Genomic DNA, 22,351 nt, shown 5'->3' on the forward strand with positions numbered 1-22,351 from the left:
CTCTCTATGTATTAAAGTGGGGGGGGCATGAAGAATTTAGGACATGAGGTCTTTACTGTAGCCTGCTACACTAGGGTTTCTGCTTCTGCATCTGCCTGTCAAAGAGGAAGAATGCAAAGTAGAAGGAACTGCATTAAGCAATTTTGCCAGCACCACTCTAACATTTGTTTCTGGCTTTGCTCTCGGAGAGTCACAGAAGATTCTGGAAAGCAGTGAGGTTAGACTCTGGGCTTTTCAACTCCAGTGTTCATTTTTAGATGGTATCGATTAAAAGCCACCTATGACAGAAGGGGAAATGAACCAGCTTCCAATTCCATTCCTGTCTCCGCCTTCTCAAGTTCACTTTCCGAGTGTCCTCCCTTCGTGTCAAGTGGGTCCAGCTCAGCGTCGCTATCTTATCACAAGCCGCATCCCTCAAGTTTGCTTCTTCATTTCTCTTCTGATTGGCTGGACTTTGCCTTGGAGTTTCCCTGCCCCCTGCCACCATGAAGGTGTATGCAGCCTTTTCTGACTGTGAGTCCTGCGTGACACAGCACAGGGATGCAGTCCGCGGCACAGAGGAAGTCAGTCGCAGGATGCAGGAGGTGATGTTTCATTCAGCTTGGCGATGTGGCTGGAAGGGCTCTGAATAAATCAATAGGGGAAAGACAAACAGCCCAATAAAAATCTGGGCAAAGTCACCCGCGTGGAAGAGGAAGCTCAGACAGCCCATAAACACAGGAAAGGATGCCTTAGCTCCCCAGTAATCGGGAACGCACGCACCGAAGTGAGACAGCAGATACCCACAGACTGGCAAAATTGGAAGCTGGCACGGGTGTAGCTGCGAGGCGTCTCAGCGACTGCTGTGGGGAGTGTCGATGGCTCACTGAGAGAGTGGGGCATGCCCTATGAGTCAACAGTTCCATTTCCAGGTTTGTGCCGTGGAGAACGATCCATCTTTGCCAGGATCTATGCATGGGAAGTCTAGCTGAGCTGTCCTGCCGGAACAACCAAGGCACTGGGAACACCTCAAGGGTCATAGTTGGCTTCAGCTGTGAACTTGACACAAACCAGAGTCACCTGGGAAGAGAAAGCCTCCACGGAGGAATCGTCTAGATCAGATGGGCCTAGAGCCAAGTCCAATGAGGCATTTGTTTAAAAAATTGCTAATTGGTGGAAGAGTGCCAAGCCCTCTGTGGGCGGTGCCATCCCTCAGTGGGCTAAGGCTGTATAAGCAAGCCAGTAATCCGTATTCTCCATGGCGTTTACTTCAAGCTTCTGTGTTGTCTTCCTTGGATGCTGATTGTAACCTGTTAACCTGTTAGTGAAAATCGATTCTTTCCTCCCTGAATGTTTCCTGAAACGTTGGTCAGTGTTTTTCACAGCAACAGAAGCACACTGGGACACCAAGTATCCTTGGACAGAGGAGTTAACAGAGAGGGTGGTGTATTCAGAAGACCTCAGCCGGTCACACACACGTTGCAAAAACGTAACGTGGAGCCAGAAGGGCCTGCTTTTGGAGAAACACAGAGTGATCCCGGTTACACAGTTAAACTAAATGGTGCGGAGTGGGGGAAGCTAAAAGGCAAGCTAGAACAGGTACACGCAAGTGCCCCAAAGGCCCCCTTGGGTGAGGAAGGGTGTATGCAAGAGCGGTACAGGACTCCGCCCAAATTGGATATTAGATGCGGTGTATTTCATAAGTAGGAATTACTTTTCATTTTCTTATCTTAACTTATTAGTGTGTGTGTTAAGACCACTGGTGTCTGTGTGTGTGGTTCACACGTGGCGGTCGGAGGGCAGCTGTGAGGGGTGAGTTCCCTCCGCCTGCTGTGTGTTCCAGGGACTGAACTCAGGCTGTCCGGCTAGCACATGGAGTGGCTTTAGCTGCTGGGCCATGTTGCTGGCCCAGGAAACTTTTTTTCTATTTTTTTTACACACTGATCTCAGTTCTCCCTCCCTCCTCTCCTCCCGTTCCTCCCACTCCTCCCCCTTCCCCCCACCCCACCCCTCATCCTCTCCTCAGGGAGGTTAAGACCCCCCCTGGGAGGTCAACTAAGTCTGTCCCCGTCACCTGTAGAGGCAGGACCAAGGCCCTCCTGGCCGTGCCTAGGCTGAGCGAGGTTTCTCTCCATAGAGAACGGGCTCCAGAAAGTCAGTTCACGCATTAGAGTTAGATCCTGTCCCACTGCCAGTGGCCCCATATACTGCCCAAGACACACCATTGTCACCTGTATTTAGGTGGCCCAGGAATTTTTATTTAAAACAAAAGTGTTCTGAAATCACATTGCCTAGAATTGAATTCTTGCCATTTATGTGACCTTGAATAAATTACTTAACCTTTGGGAGCCTCAGCTTCTCTACCTGTAAAATGGAAATGGAAACAGAACTGACATTAGTAATACTATAAGGCATAAAGTCACCTACAATTCTTAATACTGAGCCTAGCACACACAGTCAGGGTGCACTACTCGGTAGCTGGCATTCTTTTCTGTTCTGCTTTGCTTTGGAGTTTAGAGTCTTTGTATGTAGCTCAAGGGTAGAGTGCTGGGATTACAGGCATGAACCATCATAACCGCATCTAGTGCTGTTTTCTGTCAGGCAGATGGAGGTATTTGGAAGACCACTGTAGGCTCCACAACTCCCAAACACTTGTGCTCCCAAGCCTGCCCAGGGACTAACACAGACAGAAGCATCATCTGTAAGGAGTGATTGGCGGAGCCAAGGGTGATTTAGCCTGAAGGCATCTCTGAGAAACACAGGCTGAGTTGAGGTATCTGGGGGGCTCTCCTGAGGTGGAGGACCATGCTTGTTCAATGAGGCTACAGAGCTGGGGTGAGCAAAATGTGGCTCCAGGGCCATATCCAGCTGCTGCAGCTTTTAAAAAGAAAGTTTGATTGGTTCACAGCCCTTGCTCCTTCATGTATTATCTGCCACTGTTCACACTACAGTGGCAGGGATGAGTAGCTGCTCAGGCCCATTGAAGATGAAGATGCTTGCCATCTGGTCCTTTATGGGACTTTGGGACGGAAGATGCAAAACAAACAGTGGTTTCCAGACCAACCTCAGGGAGAACTCTATCAGAAGAGTCCCTGGCCCTGGAGGGACGTTAGCAGACACGGCTGCTCTGGAGAGCAGGTTGGACACATTTGCTTTTAAGGTCTCCCTCTAGTCTAACATTCTGTGGGGGAATAATTCCCAGTTTCCAATGGGTTGTTATTAATTCTGACATTTTCTTGGCATTTTTTTAAAAGGAAAAAAAATTTCATTTCCCGCATCATTTTCTTTGAAAGTCTCAAGTCAAAGAAATATTTTAATCCTTTAAAAATGATATTTAAATGAAAATAGAACTCATTCTGGGGTCTTAACTTTTTCATTAAAGAGAGAGAGAGAGAGAGAGAGAGAGAGAGAGAGAGAGAGAGAGATTTTCATGGCTGTTGGATCTATTCCCGTCTATAGTGCTAAATTTTAAGAGCCCATGTGTGTGCTGGTGATTTCTCCGAGGCAGGTTCTCACAGGCATAGAGAAGCTGTTGGGGCCAAGACAGTGCATTGGAATGCGGGTGGCAGTCATTGGCAGGACTGTGGTCCTATTTCCAGCTGTGCATGGCAGTGTGAGCTATGAGTAAGCAGTGGGGCTACTTCCCATATGTCGGGCAGGAAGTGACCATGCCAACACTCAGAATGCCCTCTTGAAGTGCATGAAGGACGGTCTAGTGGGGGGGGGTGCGGAACAAAGAGGCACCCACCTCTTCCAGGACACGGATCTCCCTTCCAGAGGTCTGAGTGCAACGTTTTAAAAGCCAAATGATTGAAAAACACCTTCCACATAACTTCTCATAATCATTGGTTCAGTGAATGGCTCTTTAAAAGGGTCAGACAGATGCCATACACAGGGTATCAAAAAGCTTCCAGCATTTTGCTGACTTCTGCAGGGGCAGTCCCTAAGAGCAGGTGATAATCAACAGAGCTTTGGGGACCATCTCCAAGTGCTGGGTTTAGAAAGGAGGGAAATGTGCACTCCAAGTGAAGCTGACTTCCACCTGAGCTGGAAGGACAAATCTGGGCAGTGTGTCTGGGGAGGTGTCCCCAAGGGAGTTGCTTGGAGAAATTCCTCATGTTTCAGATAACTGGCCGTTGAGCAAATTGATACTCAGCAGGTGACCTGTCGGTGAATCACTCTGGTGTGCACCAGCCACCTTGTCCACGACAGAGTCCTGAGGCCACACAGGAAAGCTACACTTTGGGAAGGGCCTCTGGGATTCTCTCTTTCCTCGGCTTCAAACATCAGTTGCTTCCAGCATGTGAGTTTCTGGAGGCTCGGGCAATGTGTAGCACAGACTCGGAGGCTATCTCAGAAGGCAGAGGGAGTTCAGAACCCATTCTACCCCAAGACAGCTCTGTTGTATGTGGAACAAACGTGGAGAGATACTGGCCACAGGGAAGGGAGGGAGTCCACAGCAGCTTCTAAATCAGTGCAGTTCTGCTGGGCCCAGGTCCCTGCTGGGATAAGGTCGAAGCCCCAAGCCGATCCAGCAGTGGTCAGCTTGGAAAGTCCACCTTCTTGGTGGTGGTTCTTGGTTCCTGGTTCAGAATCAGAACTTAGGATTAGGGAGAGTAGCTTTAAAGTAGGACAGTAGGCAGCCGAGCCCGGGGGCATGAGCCTGTAATTTCCGCAGGTGGGAGAATCAAGGTGAAGCCAGCCTGGCACACATCTGGAATTCCATGCCAGCCTGTGCTATGTAGGAGACACTTACTCAAGAAAGGAAAAAGAAGGCCAACAAGATGGCTTGATGGGTAAAGGCGCTTGCCACCAAGCCCGGAGAGCTGAGTTCAATTCCCAAAACCCACATGAAGATGGGTGACTAGCACTGACTCCACAAGTCGTCTTCTGTTCCCCGTGTGCCGTGACCTGCTGTATCCCTCCACTGCAACAGAAAAAGAAATTGAAGAGGAAAAAAGAGGGCTGGGAGGTTGCTCAGTCGGAAAAGTACCCGTTATGCATGCCTGAGGCCCGAGTTCAGATCCCCAGCACCCACTCACACCAAAGTCTGCCACAGTGGCATGTGTCTGGAACATTAGTACTGAGAGCGAGGGCTGGGCAGACACAGGTGGATCTCTGGAGCTCCCTGGCCAGCCAGGATAACTAACTGTTAGCTCAAGGTTTAATGAGAGGCTCTATTTAAAAAACATAATTAGAGCATATCCTAGCTATTTTCCTGCTTCTGTGATATACACCATGATCAAAAGCAGCTTGGGGAAAAAGGAGTTAATCTGGGCTTCCAGGTCGGTTATAGTCCCTCGTCCTCAGAAGGGAGGCAGAAAATGACGCAGTTATGGAGGAACACTGCTTACTGGCTAGCTCTGAGGCTTACAGCCATCTACATTCCTCACACAACCCAGGACCACCTGCTCAGAGTTGGCACTCCCCACAGTAGGCCAGACTCTCCTCGTCAAAAGCAGTCAGGAAAATGGCCCTGCAGACGTGCCTTCAAGCCAATCTGATGGAGGCAGTTCCTCAACTGAGCATGCCCCTTCCCAGATATCTCTAGCTTGTGTCAAGTTGACAGAAACTAACTCGCACAGAGAGAACGAGAGTAAAGATAGATGTTAACATCTAGCCTACACACATGCACACACACACACACACAGACACAGACACACACATTGTGTGTGTACGTGTATTCACATGCATGCACACATGCACATGCACACACATGTATTCACATACATGCACATGTGCACACGTGCACACACACACAGGCATGCATACAAATGCATGTACGCAAATTACAAATTACACTATGCACACAGGGTGTGGAGGAAGAGGTGCAAGGAAGGCAAAGATTCCTTTGGCTGGCTTTTAGCACTCCTATCGGGAGGAAGGGTCTAAGTCTCCAGGAGGTGAGTTCTCCCGCCTTAGACCAAGAGCTGTCTGGGGAAAATGGTCTTTTTCAAACACTTACCTTTACCTTCTCTTCACTTGCTGAGTTTACTAATTATTAGAAACCTCTAAACTGGGAATCAGAAGTCCCCTCCTAACCCTGGCAAGATGGAGGAGAGACCCTCTTCTTCGGTCCTCAGCTTCCCCTGCAACAGGAGCAACGCAAGGGGTGGGAGGTAGATTACATCACCTGGATTCACTAGTTTAAGGAGGGCACAGGGATCTTTATTTTGCCACATCAGTACATTCGAAACAAGACCTCCCACTACCTATTACTTTATAGAGAAAACAGCTTTGGCACCATGTAGACCAGGAGGGACCTGGCTTATACACATGAGGCCAGTTCTTTAAATGGAAGGAAACGCACTACACCAATCGTGTTTTGTTCATTCTACCTGAAGGCATTAGCTTCTTGTCTGGCTGCAACAGATCATCATGACCATGGTGGCTCAAACCTCACTCATCTCCTGGCTCAGAGATCTGTGCCAGTGGAGTCCTGTGCTTGGAGCTTTCTATGACGTCACATGGCTGAGTCTTTATTTTTATGTATTTATTTATTTTGGTTATACTAAGAGTTGGACTCAAGACCTTGCACAGGCTAAGAAAGCACACTATGCCGGGACTAGATCCACAGCCATTTACAATCTGTTTGGCTAGTTTGAGACAGGCTAAGTTGCCCAAACAGGCTATGAACTTGTGGTCTTGCTGCCTCCACCTCCCCAGTGACTGTGACTCCATTCAGGTGCCAAATGCAGGGCTGGATCTGAATACAGTGACTGGAGAAGGGTCTGCTCCGAAGCCAGCTTCAATTCCTGGCAGAATCTGAAGTCATTAAACATGCTTTTTAAAATTTTCTGTGTCTGCATGAGTTCCTATGTGTGCATATGTATGTGTATGTATGTATGTGTGCTGTGCACATGCCTTGTGTTTATGGAGGCCAGAAGAGGGCACTGTGAACCACCCAATGTGGTGTTGGGAACCGAACCTGAGTCCTCTGCAAGAGCAGCAAGCTCTCTTAACAGCTGAGCCACCTTTCCAGCCCAAGACTGAGGTTCTTGCCATTGCAGGACCAAGCCCTCCTCTCCTTGACACCTCTAAACCGCAATGACGCAAAGATGCTGCCACGCTTCCAATCTCTAATTTCCCTGTTGCTCTCAGCCAAAGATCTCTGCTGTCAAGGGCTTGTGGGATTACAGCGAGTTCACATGGATCTTAATTTAAGGTCAGCTAATTAGTACCTCAATTACATGAGCAAAATCCCGTCTGCCAGGAAATGATATTCCTGGGAGTAACACTCCAGAGTGAAGGCCTTTGGAGCCAAAACCCTACCTGGCATTTCCTAGTCTGGTGAAAATAGAGGCAGGCAAACACTTGGCGACCTTGGAAGAGTCTTCCAGCTGCAATAAGGGGTTGTCAGATGCGCAGAAACTTGTGAGCTGACCAAGCCAGGAGCTGCGTGTCCGGGAGCAGCCAGCCTTGTTGCTAATGCAGCGTCTTGGGCAGATGGGTGATGTTGCTAAGCAAATAAGTGTGAAAAGCTCGTTGTCTTTAGTATTGTTTTCACGCGGCTCTGACGATAGATCGCGTGGCTCTGCACTGTAATTGTCATTAGATGAGAACACAAGAAAATCCCTTTCAGATATGTATTCAAACCAGAAACGGCTCGAGAAATCAGGGCAGATAAATGAACCCTGAGCGGCTGTGTCTAAACACTTCTGCTCTGCAGAGGGTGGGGCGCCCTCAGCAGCCGAGTGGAGTCAGCTAGTTAGGACCCCGAGAAACAAAAAGGGGGGATTTCCTCTTCATCGTTGCCTAACTTCTTCCCTTTCTCTCCATCCCCTCTTCTTTCTTGATTGCTCCCACCAAATTAGTCCACTTGTTTATTGTTTGTTTATTTATATACCAGGCTGTCTGGGAACCCAGACTGGCCTTAAACTCACTGTGTAGCAAGTCCCCAACCAAGCTAGGGATTTCAGAAGAGCAGCACCCCAGCTGGTTACACAGTAGCAAGGCTTGAACCAAGGCCTCTTGCATGTCAGACAAGGACTCTAACAACTGAGTTACATCTCCAGCTCCAAAATCAAATGAAGACGTGAAAGTTGAATTCTCTAAGTTATCTACAGGTTTCAGTCCAAACTCCCCAAGAGGGCAGTGAGGGTCCTCCCTCCGCCTTCTCCAGGGCTCGAGTCCTCTTCAGTCAGTGTGTGCGTGCATGCATGCATATGCACATGAGTGCATGGGGCTGGGTTATTTCTCTTTCCTGATTCCCTTCTTGTGTTTTTTTCTGACCCTGCACCATACACTGCCTTCTCTCAGAGCATCCCCTTGGCTCTCCTTGAGCCTGTGGACTGATCTGCCCCTAAGTGCTATCCACAGCACAAAGTGGACACCACGCAGCCCAGCTCACAGCCTCTGAGGTCTGAGACCAGAGTTTCTGGACGGGGTTATCCTCCATGTTAACACCTGATCTACCCCTACGATGACCACTTACAGGAGCCATGGGAATAAGCGAGAAGAAAGGAGACGAAGGACAGTGGACAGACAGAGAGAGACAGGGTGGGTGTGGTGGTTCAGGCCCATTGTCGCAGCTTCTATTCTCAGGAGGCTGAAGCAGGAGGACCAGCCCGGGCAACTTAGGGAGACTCAGGCATAGAAAAAAGCCTAAAGAGGGCCGTGGTGTAGTTCAGTGGTGCAGCACTGGCCTAGTGTGTGCAAAGCCCTGGGGACAATCCCAGAGAGTGCAAAAAAGGCAAAGGAGACAGGTGTGCAAATAGAAAGCAGTGGGGATAATCCAGGGCTCCCCACACTTACTCGTGGAATCCAGACTGAAGTCCTGAGCAGACCACGGTGAAGACCATGCCCTCTGGTCAGCATCCAGACAGACAAACAAAATATAGGATGATTACTGAAAAACGTATGTATGTGTGTGTATATATATAAAATGACTGTTAGTGGCCAACCTTTGATACAGCAACATGGTATCATTCAAAAGTTCACACTGCAGAACACCCCCCAAAGAATCACAAAGCAATCTCATAATGTTTTGAGTAAACCTATGATTTGATGTTGGATTTGATTCATAGCTACCATGGGCTGGGCGGGGCCTCAGAGTCACCGGTTGAACATACTGGTTGGTGGTGTGGGCTGGGTACCATTGGTTGGGAGGCCCGATAGATGAGAGGTCAGCTGGAAATATGTTTCTGGCAAAGGAAGCGACAGGTGCAGTAACCCAGAGGCCGGAAAGAGATGCCTTTGATTTCAGGGGTCTCGAGGAGGCTGGGGAGGCCTGGCTAGGTGAGCAGCAGGGAGGGAGGGGTATGGCATCCTGAGAAGCAGAGCTCTCGCTGCGACGAGAATTGCAAACATTCTCCCAGCCTCGTGAATAGCACAGAGAAGTGGCTCTGTGGTCCCGAGTGTTTTCTAACTGCCCTGCTGGAGGGTCATCTGGCTGGAGGGATGGATGCCTGCCAGTTGACTGGGGCCCAGATCTTCACGGGTCCCAACAGCTAGTACCATGCCCTGGTTTTCAAAGATTTTTTTTTAATCTATAAATGTGATAGCTTGCTTTTAATCTGTAAAAACTATTTTATGTTTATAAGTATTTTGTTTGCGTGTATATCTGAGCACCATGTGCCTGTGGAAGCCAGAAGATAGTGTTGAGTGTTGGACCCCTGCAACTAGAGTTACAGACAGCTGTGAGCTGCCATGTGGGTGCTGGGAACTGAACCCTGGTCCTCTGGAAGAACAGACAGTGCTCTTAAGTGGTGTGCATAGGCTCCATTGTCACCGGGAGAGGGGTTCCTCTTCTTTTGAGACTTGCACCCCTGGAGATCTCTCACCTCTAAGGGCAGGGAAGGCAGTAGGCTAAGGAGGAATCCATGCTTCTCAGAGCACAGCGAGGCAGCTGAGGTGATGTGCTTTGCTGAGCTCCAGGCTGGGAGGCTTCCTCTGTTCACGGGGAGCTGACCACTAGCTGAGAGGGAGAGCTGGAAAGGAAGAGGGGCCATAAGGATTGCTGCCACGTTTTTTTCTCTTGTTTCTTCCTCCTTGGGGTGCCCTGGTATGTGTCCTTGGTCAGGTTTTCTTTCTAGTCCTGAGCAGAGCCGTGCCCTTAGCAACCAGCTCCGGGCTGAGCACGGCACGGCAAGTTTTCGCTGCTGAATTCTCTTCTCGAGATGCACAGCATCTTTTCTCTCTAGCCCCCGCCCCCGCCCGCCTGCGCAGTGTGACAAGTGTACACCACATCGAGTTGCCGTTTTGAACATTGTTCTAGTGTCTTGTGATATTCAGTGCATTCACATTGTCACAGCATTCGTCTCCAGACCTTTGCCATAGTCCCACACTCAAGCCCTCGGCCTATTGAGCAGTGATCTCCGCTCCTGACTCTCTTTGCCCCACCCCCAAACCACAATTGTAGTTCCTGCTTCTATGAATTTGTCCACTCGAGGTACTTCAAGTGAGTAGAATCATTCAGTAACCGGCCTGTCGGAAATGAAGGTATTTTAAAGAGACACTTTTGTTCCTCAATCTGACTATCAGACTATTGAAATAATGGAGGCCAAGGTAATGGGGCTCCCCCAGGAATCTCACGCCAGGAGGAGGAAGAGATTGAGAGCTTGCTGGCAGTTAGAAGAGGAGCTTGTCTCAGAAAAGAGATGTCACAGTTCTAGCAACTTGTTAGACCACCTTGCAGGGTGAGATGGAAGCCCAGACAACTGTAGATCGGTGTTGGGTGGGACCACACCATGAGCAGACTGCTTAGATGCGCCCATCCCCAGTGCCCTAGTTAGCCTTCAGTCTCAGTTCAGGACTCTAAAGATGAGCTGGGAGGGGGGGTGTCACAGAGTCCCTTTCTCCTACTTTCCAGTGTGACTACATCAGATGAATCTTCTTTTCCTGCATTTTAGCATTAATTTGGCTGTGTCGTGCGTCCAAATGTCTTCCCTCTTTAAGGCTGAATGATATTCCATGGGGGCACGTACCACATGTGGTCTGTGTGTTCCTGTGTTTGTTGATGGACTTTGTGATGCTCCTGCCTTTGGGCTGTTGTGGGACTGGTCCTGCTCTGAACACGGGGTGCAGATATCTTTGAGTCCTTCCTCTCAGTGCTTTAGGGTTCCCATCTAGAAACAGAGTTATTGTACCATATGGTAATTCTTCTTTGACTCTTGGGGGTAGACATACTGTTTTCCTCGGTGTAACTGGTTCATGTCATCACCGCTAGTGTACGGAGCTTGCGGTTTCTTCACGTCCTGTCAACACTTGTACTCCGCTGTTTTCACAATAGCCAGAGTGTGGCCTCATCTTTTAAAATGTGGAAAGGCCACTGTGGAGGGAGTGGTTTTCCTCTGTGTGTGAAGGAGATGGCTGGAGGCTGGGTTTTAAGGGAGCTTAGAGAAGATCTGGGATGTGGTACCCAGAACCTTCCTAAGCTCAGGTTGACTGTCTGACCCCCACTATGGGGCTTTTTCGGCTTAGAACCTGTGTCTAATTTGGGCCTTGCTCTTTCTTTGTTTCTCCCCAGTGTGACAATGCAAAGGGCTTGAAAGCCTTCTACGATGCAATAAAGTACGGGCCGAACCACTTGATGGTGTTTGGAGGCGTCTGTCCATCTGTCACATCTATCATCGCCGAGTCCCTCCAAGGCTGGAATCTGGTGCAGGTAAGGGTGGAGCCCCCTACCCCACTCACAGGGGAATTGTCTTTGTGGGCTGCAAGACGTAGCAGGATTGGGCCATGCATAATATGGTTCCTAAGCTGCACAGCCACCATTACCCTCCCTTCTGACCCCTGCCTAGCCTGTCCATCCACTGAACATACTAAGGGTCCTTAAACTGTGTGTCTGAAACCGTGGTGCCGCTGACTCCCTAGCCAGACATTTGGGTCCATAAAATCCTATAAATTTACCTATGCCGATAATCCTCTCTCTGCTCCTGTCACCTACTCCACAGCGCTGCTCTTAGACAGCACCATGCCTCAGGTAGCACTGGGGTAGTACCACCCCCAGACAGCCCCGCCCCCATTCAGGTAGCACCATTACCATCCTCAAGACAGCAACAACCCTACACGAACCCAGGGCTGCCTCCGAGTCCATCCACTGTACCATATGTCAGATGCCCCTAGCCTTTCCTTACCGGAGACTGAAGTTCTCCTTTGACCAGCGAGACTGCCCTTTTCTTCATTAAACCATTCATAGGCTCCTGGCCAGGTATTGGCTTTTTATGATGGCTGAATTTTACACCATTGAATGTTTCAGTGGGCGTATAGTTGGTTGTAGGTGAGGCTCAACAGTGAGAGCTGTTACTTGGAAAAGGAAAGAAAAAGTAGAGAAAGATATGGCCATGAGGATGAGTGGTGGTGACCCATGTGCATTCCATCCATCCATCCATCCATCCATCCATCCATCCATCTATTATCTACTTATCCCTCTATCAATCCACCCATCATTTATTCACCCCTCCATCAATCCATTTATGCATCATCCATCCAGATACCCATCTACCCATCTCTCCATCTATCCATTCATCTACCCATCCACTTATCATCTATTTTCCTTCATTTCAACCAACCAAGAAATGTTTGGGGCAACTTCCTTTCTGCCTGGAATTCCGGTAGGCACTGGGGATGGAGAGCTGAAGGGTAGAAATGGTCCTTGACATGTCAGAGCTGCTTGCATACTAAGAAGAGGCCAAGCAATAAGCAAGGAAGTAACAGTAATCCTAAGGGTTGTCCCTGCAGCCTGCCATGCACCAGACACTGTTCTGAGCCATAATGTGCATAATGTATCTTTATTACTGATCTATTATCATCCCCATTTTATGTATAAGAAAACTGAGACACACAGGGGCTCCAGAGCTTGCCTGAGGACTCACAGCTAATGAGTTGTAAGACCAAATTTAAATTCAACTAGGCCAGCCATTGAAATGAGATTTTTGAAGAAGACTACTGTGCTCAAAATAAGCAGGGGTTAAATAGTGACTCTGTGGGCCCTCGGCAAAGGCCTCTGGGAGACAGTGACACTGAATCTGTGATCTGAAGGGTAGGGAAGGGCTGCTGGGAGAAGTGCATCGCTGTCCTTGAACGGGATGGCAAATTCAGACAGGCAGCCAGTAATAAGGAAGAGTCTCCATGTCTGGGGACAGAAGTCGGGGCTCAGGGGCTGCAGCGCTGGGGCTGAGCAGTCAAGACAGTGACAGAGCACCAACGGGAATCTTCCCTGAGTCCCTGAGGTCTGCCTGCCTTGGGTACTTTAGATAGAGTCCAAGCTTTCGAGAGAAGAGATGAGATGCTAGTCACAGCAGAGGCATGGTGCGGTACTGGTGGCCCGCGGAGCCGGGCTCACATGAGCTTTCCCGGCAGGTGACAGAGTTACTGCTGAAACCGGAGAACGTGACAACAGATTGTGATACAGAGACAAGCACTGCTGGGGGAATACAATATCAGGAGGTGGGAATGTGGGTGGGCTTGGGTAGCTATGCTCCTTCATGTGGCTAAGTGTGGGCCTGAGCAACAGGAGGGGAGGATGGAAGCACCAAACCTCATAGCATCCAGGGAGCTAGAACAGGGCAGGGTGTGTGAGAGCCTGCCTTTAAGCCCCAGGGTGTCCCCAGCTGTTAGAAAACCTTGGCCTAGTCCCTTGCCTTTTCTGAACTTCACTCTTGATCGCGGGAGGCTCCATAAACATGGAACCAAGGGCAGAGGACAGCTAGGCTGAAGACCACAAAGCCTCCATAGAGAGCCCATGGTAACTGTGGCCGTGGCTATAGGACCACATTGGGCGTGCGAGCCTGCCAGCTCTGTCTCCCCCTCCCCCTTTCGGATTTGCTGTGCATCTGTGACCAGCTTCTTGGATGGCACTCAAATGCAGCCCACCACTTTCCAGGTTCAAGGACTAGGTTCAAGGGCTCTGGTGGGATGCAGAAGTGTAGGGGCCCAGACACTGGGATGTGGGCTGTGCTGGACAGATCTTGGGTGCTTCAGTGAGTTGGGAGGCAGAATGGTAGACTAAGCCCAAGGGAGTCATTCTTCTCTCACCTTGTGGAGTCTCAGTGTGGGAAGGGAGGCAGAGCTGGATCCTGGTGGGAGTGGCCTGCCAGCCTGGAAATCTTCCTCTCCCCTTCACTCACAGGAACTGGACGCCCATTTGTCCGGATCCGAACTATGGGTTTTCCAAGCTGCCTCCGCCCTCTCGGGAGGCTGAGCTCACCCGCAAAGGGTGGGTGGGCCTGCAGCTGCTGAAGAATTTGAATGCCTTGAGTCATTTCAGGACGGGGCTCTGGGGAGTGGGCTGCACAAGAAGCTCTGACTGCCCCTTGAGGGTGTGGGACACAAGCTGGACAGAGACCCACCTGGAATGCTGGAATGGGAATAAACCGCTTCCGTTTCTTGGGCCACAAAAAAATAGGGATTCGCACATCACTGGGGAGAAAATCCATGCTGGTGCTGAAACAGGTTAATTTTAACTTTTGCCTTTCGCTGCGTCTCTAGATTCAGGCCTGCCGTGAGGGAAGCTCATACTGTGTTTGTCCTGTCCTGAGTCACTCAGTCACTAGGAACCTAAATTCTCACACCTCAACGTGAGGACCAGGGAAGGGTAACTCGATTCCTCTTCCACCCCAGGCAGGTCCTGCACATGATATGGAGCTCTAATCTGGGCATCACAAAGGGGAAGACCAACTAGGGTACCAGTAGGAAGGAGCTAGCTGGACATCAAAGAAGGGAGCATGATGGGACTGCAGAGGAGGCTAGGGTTTGGGTCTCTGGAGCTGCATGGGCGTCTGGGAGATGGCCTGGTGATCTGAGGTACAGGTGTGAGAGGAAGGAGGCACGGTAGAAGATAGAGGGGATCAGGTTTTCAGCACCTGCAGGCAATCCGTGGTTGTGACGTCATAGGGTTGCTAGCAGTCCTTCCCTGGGAGAGATGTAAACATCTACTCTCCCTATAGTTCTGGTGACCAACCAAAGTACGGTTCCACCGCAGCTCACCCCAGGGGACCATGAGTCTATTGGACCATCTACGTAGAATGTGTGGGAGGAGTTACCAACCCCAAAGCAGCCTCATTGTAAGGCTTTCCCTCAGCATAGATGATGGTTGTGTTGTAGCCACATAGACGGAAGCCTTTCGTTCCCTCATCTTCTCCAGCTCATATATGATAGATAGCACCATCTCTCGGCCATGAGGACACAGCAATTAGGGCAGACCTGCGTATAAATGGCTCTGAGGAGGGGTTGGATACTCAGGTGAGGGCTCCAATGACTCCCCTGACCCCCTCCTCCTAGGAGGGAATGTCAACACTCCCTATGCCCAATCATGACAGTCCCTTGCTAAGTAGGCACAGACAGCAGTTAGGTTGCACTTTGAGAATAATGCTGTACCACACCCTCATAGCTGAAGGTGCCCTGAGCCGTGCGGTGTCAGCAAGGTCTGCTGTGGAAAGACTGAACCTGGAGTAGAGAGATCAGATTGTCAGCTTGCAGCCCCTGTGATATGCTTGCTTCAAGGAAAAATCTCTGGGGCTCAACTCTCTACAAGACTAGGTTAGAATATTCATTGACTCCCTCAATGACCCACCCGTCACCCTGGATCAGCCCAGTGCCAGCAGCTTGGGTGACTGCTATGCACTCTGCCCTTGGAGACTAAGTGGCCAGGTGCTCACTAGGACCACGTGTCTCTAGGGATCCTTAGTAAACGCTGCTGCAAAGATGTGGGGAGGAGGTCACAGGGCAATTGTAAAAGACCACAGCTGGGGCACATTGGCCCATGTCACCAAGGCAAAGCCCCACTGTGTGGTGTGGCAAGGACATTTCCCCAACCCACCTTCTGCTTCTTCATGCAGCTGGCCTTAGTCCATGCTGCTCCCTCAGCCTCTGCAGTTCTTTTACCCAGGAGGAGCCTGTTCATCCTTCATGGTACATCTTCTCACTTCTTAGGAGCAGGCCAGGGGCTGCAGCCTCAGCTCAGGACAGATCTCCCCGCTTCTCAGGAGCAGGCCAAGGGCTGCTTCGGCTTATACCACCACCACAGTAAAGATGAAAATAAGGTCAGGCTCCTGTCAGGCTACAGGGTGACTCATGAGAAAGGCAAACAACAGATACCTAAGAGCTGCATCCCACGGAGCTTGTCCTTTTAAAGGCTCCATGAGAGCTTATTAACTGTTAGATGCCTATCTCCAAATGTCCCCAAGATGCCCTTGTAGCCCACCTTGCCTCCTGGCCACACCCCTGAAGAGCTTAAGCAGGAAAGCTCTGAGCCCCATAAGAGCTGTCTCTCCTTGGATAAGCTCTTTGCGAGGTTGGAGTGGGTGGAGGTCCTGGGGCCATTCCAATGGAGAAGGCAGATTCTGCAGACCCAATGCCAGTTAAGTTCCAGTACATTCAGGACTCTGTTTCCCCAAAGTGGAAATCTTGCTTGGTTTTGACATTAAAAAGAAAATAAAAATCTTCATAAACCCCTAAATCTAGTGCTTTGCTGTCTGACGAATTCCAGTGTCTCTCTGAACTGCCAGTCAGTGCCTTTTGCTTCCTAGGAACAGAAATTTTGTGATTTGATTTGATGTTCTCACATGATTATTTTATTAAACTGTAGGTTGCCTGAGAAATCAAACACTTCCTACTGAGCTGTGGGTTGTAGGATTTGAGGTGGGTTTCCAGGATGGCAGGGCTGGGAGGGGCTTAGGCGCCACTGGGTTTGTAGGAAGGAGCATGGCCTCACCCATCTTCTCCCCGTTAGAGTTCCACCCCTCGGCTCACCAAGGCTTGCTAGAGAACGCCGTCTTATCTCTCAGACTCCCTTTTCTGCAAAGTGGGAATTGCAAGCCTGAAGTGCGTTCCTTGCAGGTGTAGTAAGAGTGAATGAGGGCATCTCTCTCTCTTGCCAAGTGAAAGGATTTTTATGAATGATGAAACAGGAGCTGCCCTTCCCATGGCCGTGGCTCTTCCAGTCGGAGCAGACATCTGATGGCAGCTGTTGGGAGTTTTGAAATCACTCTCTGCTCTGCATAAGCTGCAAGGATTGTTTTCCATGGCCTTGCAGATCTCTAGAGCAGAAGGATTGAGGGTGGTGGGGATTCTGCCGCTGGACCCTCAAAGTTTGCACTTCTGCCTCCCTACCCCCCAGGAGCCAAAGCCTACCAGGCCAGCATCCTGCCACAGCCCAATTCCTGTGGCTGCCTTGCCCTTGCCACAGAGGGCGCAGCGAACTGGAAAGCATTTAGGGTGGCAGTATGATTAGGCACCGAAGCGTTCCTCCTGCTGTGATTGCTGCTGTCTAAGAAATAGAAAAGAAGCCAATGATCCAGGGCGGTTGGAGCCTTTCTTGGCACTGGTCTCCAGAGGGGCCATTTAGAACATTAATAATCTATGAGATGCTTCTACCTTCTGGAGTCATCAAAAACAAAGGAAGGGAGGGAAAAGAATGAGCAATATTAACATTAGAGGCAGGCTCTGTGGACCAAACAGAGGGAAGCTGTGGGAGAGACCCCAGGAACGTGGGGACTTCAGAAAGTCGTCGCTGGCCATGTCGTAGGAGGCCAGGTCCAATACAGACCAGTTGTCTGAGCCAGCTGGACAGAATACCATGCACAGGACAAGGGAAATGCTGGACACTTTTGGCTTGGATGCTCTTGATAGGCAGGAGGAGCAGTCCTTGGTGGATTTTCATGGTAAAGAAACGGGAGCTGTCTCCAGGCAGGACCAATCCCGGTGGCTGTGCTAACTGCAAAACGCTGTGGGCACAGGGATGAGGAACTTCAAGGCTGAGAGGTGAAGGGCACAGCGCTCCATGGGGCCTGCCCCTCCTTCCCATTCGCCCTTTAACGTGAACCACCCAGAAGGTCTTGGCCTTTCTCAGCCGCCCACTCAGGCAGCCCTCCCTCTCCTTTTCCTTGTAAAGCCTGCCTTTAAATTGGGTTCCTTACATGGAACCTTTCCTGATTTCTCTGGAAATCCCCCATCCCTCAGTTTTGTATCCACTGTGATACTGTGGCACCCCACAGACATGGCCACGACTCATCGGTTTCTTCCTGCCAAGAGGTCATTCTATGTTTAGCCTGGAGCTGAACGGGGTCCCAGTCACATGTATGAGGTTAGAGCAGAGAGTTCATACCACAACTGTGCGTGGGCCTTTGGGATGCACAGCCTTTTAGGATCTAAACCACCATGTGTTTGGCAGAAGGGTAAGAGGGGGATTCCCCTCTTACTGGTTCACTCACACATTCATTCATTCATTCATTCATTCGCTGGCTCATGCCGAGTCATTTGTTTAGCCTGTCACCCACTAGACACAGTACCTGCAGCGTGCCCTTGCAGGCTTTCCCAGACCAGCTTACATAAGAAATCCCAAGAAAGGGATGCATGCGGACACCTGGCAGTCTGGTGCAGTAGTTAGAACAGAGGTCTGAGGTTGAGGATGACTGAGCCTCTGACTACGCTCACTAGCAGGGTGGCAGATGCGAGTTCCCCAGAGCCTCATTGAGCTTGTCTGTGAAATAGGGCAAAAATGCCCGCCCTTCGTCATGGCAAAGGACTCAAGGACAAGGAAGGTGCAGCATGCGGGGGCCCTCTACAGATGTGAGCCCCCACAATGCTCTATTGATGCACCTATGATCTGAGATGCCAGCCAGGCCCTTGGTGGGGGAAATTCATGAGGATTCATAGATTTCCACTAGTCTCTAGATTCGAAGTTGTGTGCAGAAATGAACTCTCAGAAACCATGAAGGTGACTCAGAACAATACAGTCGGAGCAGAGCATCTGCCAGGAAGATGGGGCAAGCCCACGGGCTGTGGTTGGGTTTTCTCCAGCAGCAGCAGAAGCTGGCTGAGGAAGGAAAGGGATGCTTTCAAGTGCGTGGCTGGTCCCAATCTATTCTTGCCACAGACCCAGTCCGTATCTTCCCTGTCAATCTGATTGAAGATTCAATTCAAGGTTCTGACCCCCATTTTTAATTCAAGACCACGGCATCGAACGTAACAGCAGCTCCCAGTGTGTAGCTCCAGTGGCCTCGTTGCTGATGTGTCTTTCCCCATCAGCCACTTCCACTGCTTTCTGGAAGTCTGAAGGGTGTAAATAATTCATTTAAGATAAATAAATCACTCGAAGTACTTACGGTACAAGAGTGGCGGCTGGCCGTTGCTGCAGCTGTGGCATGTACTGGGTGGAGGCGGGAGGAGGAAAGAAGCCCCCCGCTGGGGTACAAGCACGTGGGACCCCAGGATATTCGGTATAGTGCTCCCCAAGGTCACACAAGTGAGGTGCAAACAGAACCAGGTGCTGGTGTTTGTGGTGGTGACGCGGGTCGGCTGCTTAGCCTGTTCCAGCCTAGGTGGCCGGTTACAAAACCCACATACTTCCATCAACATGGCCTTGGCTCAGGCCATGCTCCTAATACTGCGTGGGCTCTTTCCTCCTCGTGTGCCAAGCCTATGAAGTGATCAGTTGATCTCACGTCACAAAGGAAGAAACCGAGGCACAGAGAGGCTGAACGAGCTCCCCAAGGAGTCCTAAATGACTCTTGAATCACTGCTGGCACCGCCGAGCTACTGTCCATCACACGATCTAAGAACACTCACGGGGCTCTGGAGGCAGGAGAGGGAGTGCAGATTGTCCCAGGTAGGCGGTTTCCAGGTGATGGTGAAAGGACGGTGCAAAGATGCCACACAGCCCTGCACTGCTGTGACTGTCCCTGAGCTCCCAGAGGTCATGAACCCTCTAGACCCTGTTTCTATGCAGCCTGCATGGGAAAAGACCCGCCCATAGAGGATCAAGGTTAGCCCAGGGCTCTTTGTATGGAAAGGATTCTCATTGGAAGTCATTCTTGATCCATGTGTAGACACCACACACACACATACACACACATTCATGAGTTGAGGGGACTGAATTGTTTTGGTGGTGGTGATTCTGTTGTTATGTAAGAGGAAACAACCATTTTTAGGGGATTCCTGCTACTGTATGGCTGTGTTGTGGTGAACCATTACATGCAGGCACACATACAGAGACACATAGGCACCCATACAAACAGGCACATAATACATACACACAAGGGTATACACATGGGGACACACAAGCACACATACAGAGGCACACATATAGACAGAAGCACACAGATACATACAAACATATACCTGGGGACATATGCACACAGAAACAGAGGTAAGGCACAGACCAAAATACCCAGAGGGGTACACACACAGGGACATACAAGCACATACACCCAGACACAAATAGGCAGACATAGACACACAGGCACATATAAATATGTGCACAGGTGTACGTGTACTCACACACGAAGGCACAAACACACGGGTACACACCCCACTTAAACTTATTTCCCATCCAATAAGTGGTTGTGTATAAAAATAGATGATCCTTTTGGGTCCAAGGCTGGATGGGCTAGCTGCTGGTGAGTGGACACCTGCCAAGCCTTCCAAGCATGCGCTCCTAGCTCCACTCCGGAGGTCCTATGATAAATGTCCTGGTTGTTTTAGTAGCACGTAGCTTGCATTACTTGTGAATTATACAGAAGGCGTTTGCTTTGAATCAGTTTACAAAGAATCTTAAATTATTTAGTATTTCCATGATGAGGGCCTGAACCTCATGCAGCAGAAAGGGTTCTGCTTGAGAAAAACAGTCCTTGGTTAGATAGTTAGACATCATGCCTAACAGGGAATAGAGACACCAATTTCTCAGCTTCCCCCAAGTTCTCAGACAGGGTGTTCCATCCTGTTGAAAAGATGGTATGTGAGCCTAGTATGTATTGGGGGTGGGGCTCCCATCAGTGATTCTGAACCACACAGCTGTTCCCTCAGTAGTGGGAGGGAGGGCTTTTAGCACAGCAGAATGGCCCAAACCTTCATTCATGTTTACAGAAAATGGTACACCCCCATTTACAGCTGAAGACTTTCCACAGCTTCTAACAAACACATCTGTACCTGCCCCACCCCCACCACTGCCGCCAGCATCCTTCTAGTTCAAGCCACTGCAGTGTTCATCCTACTTGGTGACATCAGCTCCCTCTGCAAAGCCAGGCGCCCAGTGTCTGGCTGCAACCCTTGAGGCCTTCAGGAGCCTCCGTATTTCATTAGAATCCTTTGGTAGCCTCTCTCTTTTATGTAAGTAGCACTCGGAGCTTGTGGCTTATCAAAAGTGTGGCAGACATTTTCACTTTGGACCATGAGTGCTGCCTTACTTGTATTTCTCCTGAATTCTCTCTCCCAAAAGTACACTGAATATCGAATACCCTTTGCCCTACTCCCCAGCTGTTTCTAGTTGCCAATCTTGCTCCACCTGCCTTTACCCCTTTCACCTGTAGCAAGTACGCGCGCACACACACACACACACACACACACACACACACACACACACACACACCAGCTCCCATCTCATACTCATCCATATACAAGCACTTATTTTTTGAGGACGCACTGGACAGCAGTTTGAAGACATAGTGTTTCGCCCCGATACCATAGCAGGAATCCCCTAAGAGTGACTGTACCCTCTTACATAATAATAATAGGCTCATCACGACCAAAACAATTCAGTGCCACGGTCACATTACATAATAGATGGTCTATATTCTGATTTTCCTCTTGTCCCCAAAATGTCTGCGTTGCATTTATTTATAGGTGAAGAGGGTAATCAAGGATCCACTCCAAGAGCCAGAGCCCTGTTTTGACACTTGAGTCTCCTCTAGGCTGCAGCAGCCTCCCCGCCTTTCTTCTTCCTGCGTGTGTGCAAGCGTGTGTGTGTGTGTGTGTGTACATGTGTGGGTGTGAGAGAGAGAAATAGAGACACAGAGAGACAGAGACAGAAACGGAGAAACAAGGACAGAGGGGAACAGAAAAAGACAGACTCTGTGTGTGTGTGTACGTGTGTGGGTGTATAAGTATGTGGGTGTGAGAGACACAGAGAGACAGAGACAGAAACAGAGACAAGGACAGAGAGGGACAAAAAGAAACAGATTCTGTGTGTATGTGTGTGGGCGTGAGAGAGAGAGAGAAACAGAGACACACAGAGAGGCAGAGACAAGGACAGAGAGAGACAGACTGTGTGTGTGTGTGTGTGTGTGTGTATACAAGAGACAGAGACAGAAAGAGAGACAGGGACAGAGAGATAGACTGTGTGAGAGAGAGAAGACAGACAGACAGACAGACTCAGAGACAGAGAGACAAGGACAGAGAGAGAGAGACAGAGGAGAGAGTGAGAGAGAGCACTCAGGGCCTTGCTAAGCAAGCGCTCTTGCCACACTTCCTGATAGATGTCTTGCAGTACTGTAGTTGTGGGAACCTAGCCAGTTTGGATGTTCACCTTCCTAGACCAGGATGGAGCGGGGAGGACTTTGGACTTTCCACAGGGCAGGGAACCCTGACTGCCCTTCAGACTGGAGAGGGAGGGAGAGAGGAGTGGGGGGAGGGGGAGAGGAGAGGGGGGAGGGGG

General features: G+C 50.0%; 1 protein-coding gene across 1 annotated transcript in view; it reads left to right on the top strand.

The window, feature by feature from the left end:
- The window catches only part of Gabbr2 (gamma-aminobutyric acid type B receptor subunit 2), a 341,698-nt gene that overhangs the window by 106,943 nt on the left and 212,404 nt on the right, over positions 1-22,351 (top strand). The window contains exon 2 of the mRNA XM_050155902.1: positions 11,447-11,584. Within this exon, the coding sequence (XP_050011859.1) occupies positions 11,447-11,584 (138 nt within the window). The remainder of the gene's footprint in view (positions 1-11,446; positions 11,585-22,351) is intronic.

The sequence above is a fragment of the Alexandromys fortis genome, unplaced genomic scaffold, assembly GCF_014885135.2.
Source record: "Alexandromys fortis isolate MF-2015 unplaced genomic scaffold, M_Fortis_MF-2015_v1.1 scaffold_92, whole genome shotgun sequence".
In the NCBI taxonomy this organism is placed as follows: domain Eukaryota; kingdom Metazoa; phylum Chordata; class Mammalia; order Rodentia; family Cricetidae; genus Alexandromys; species Alexandromys fortis.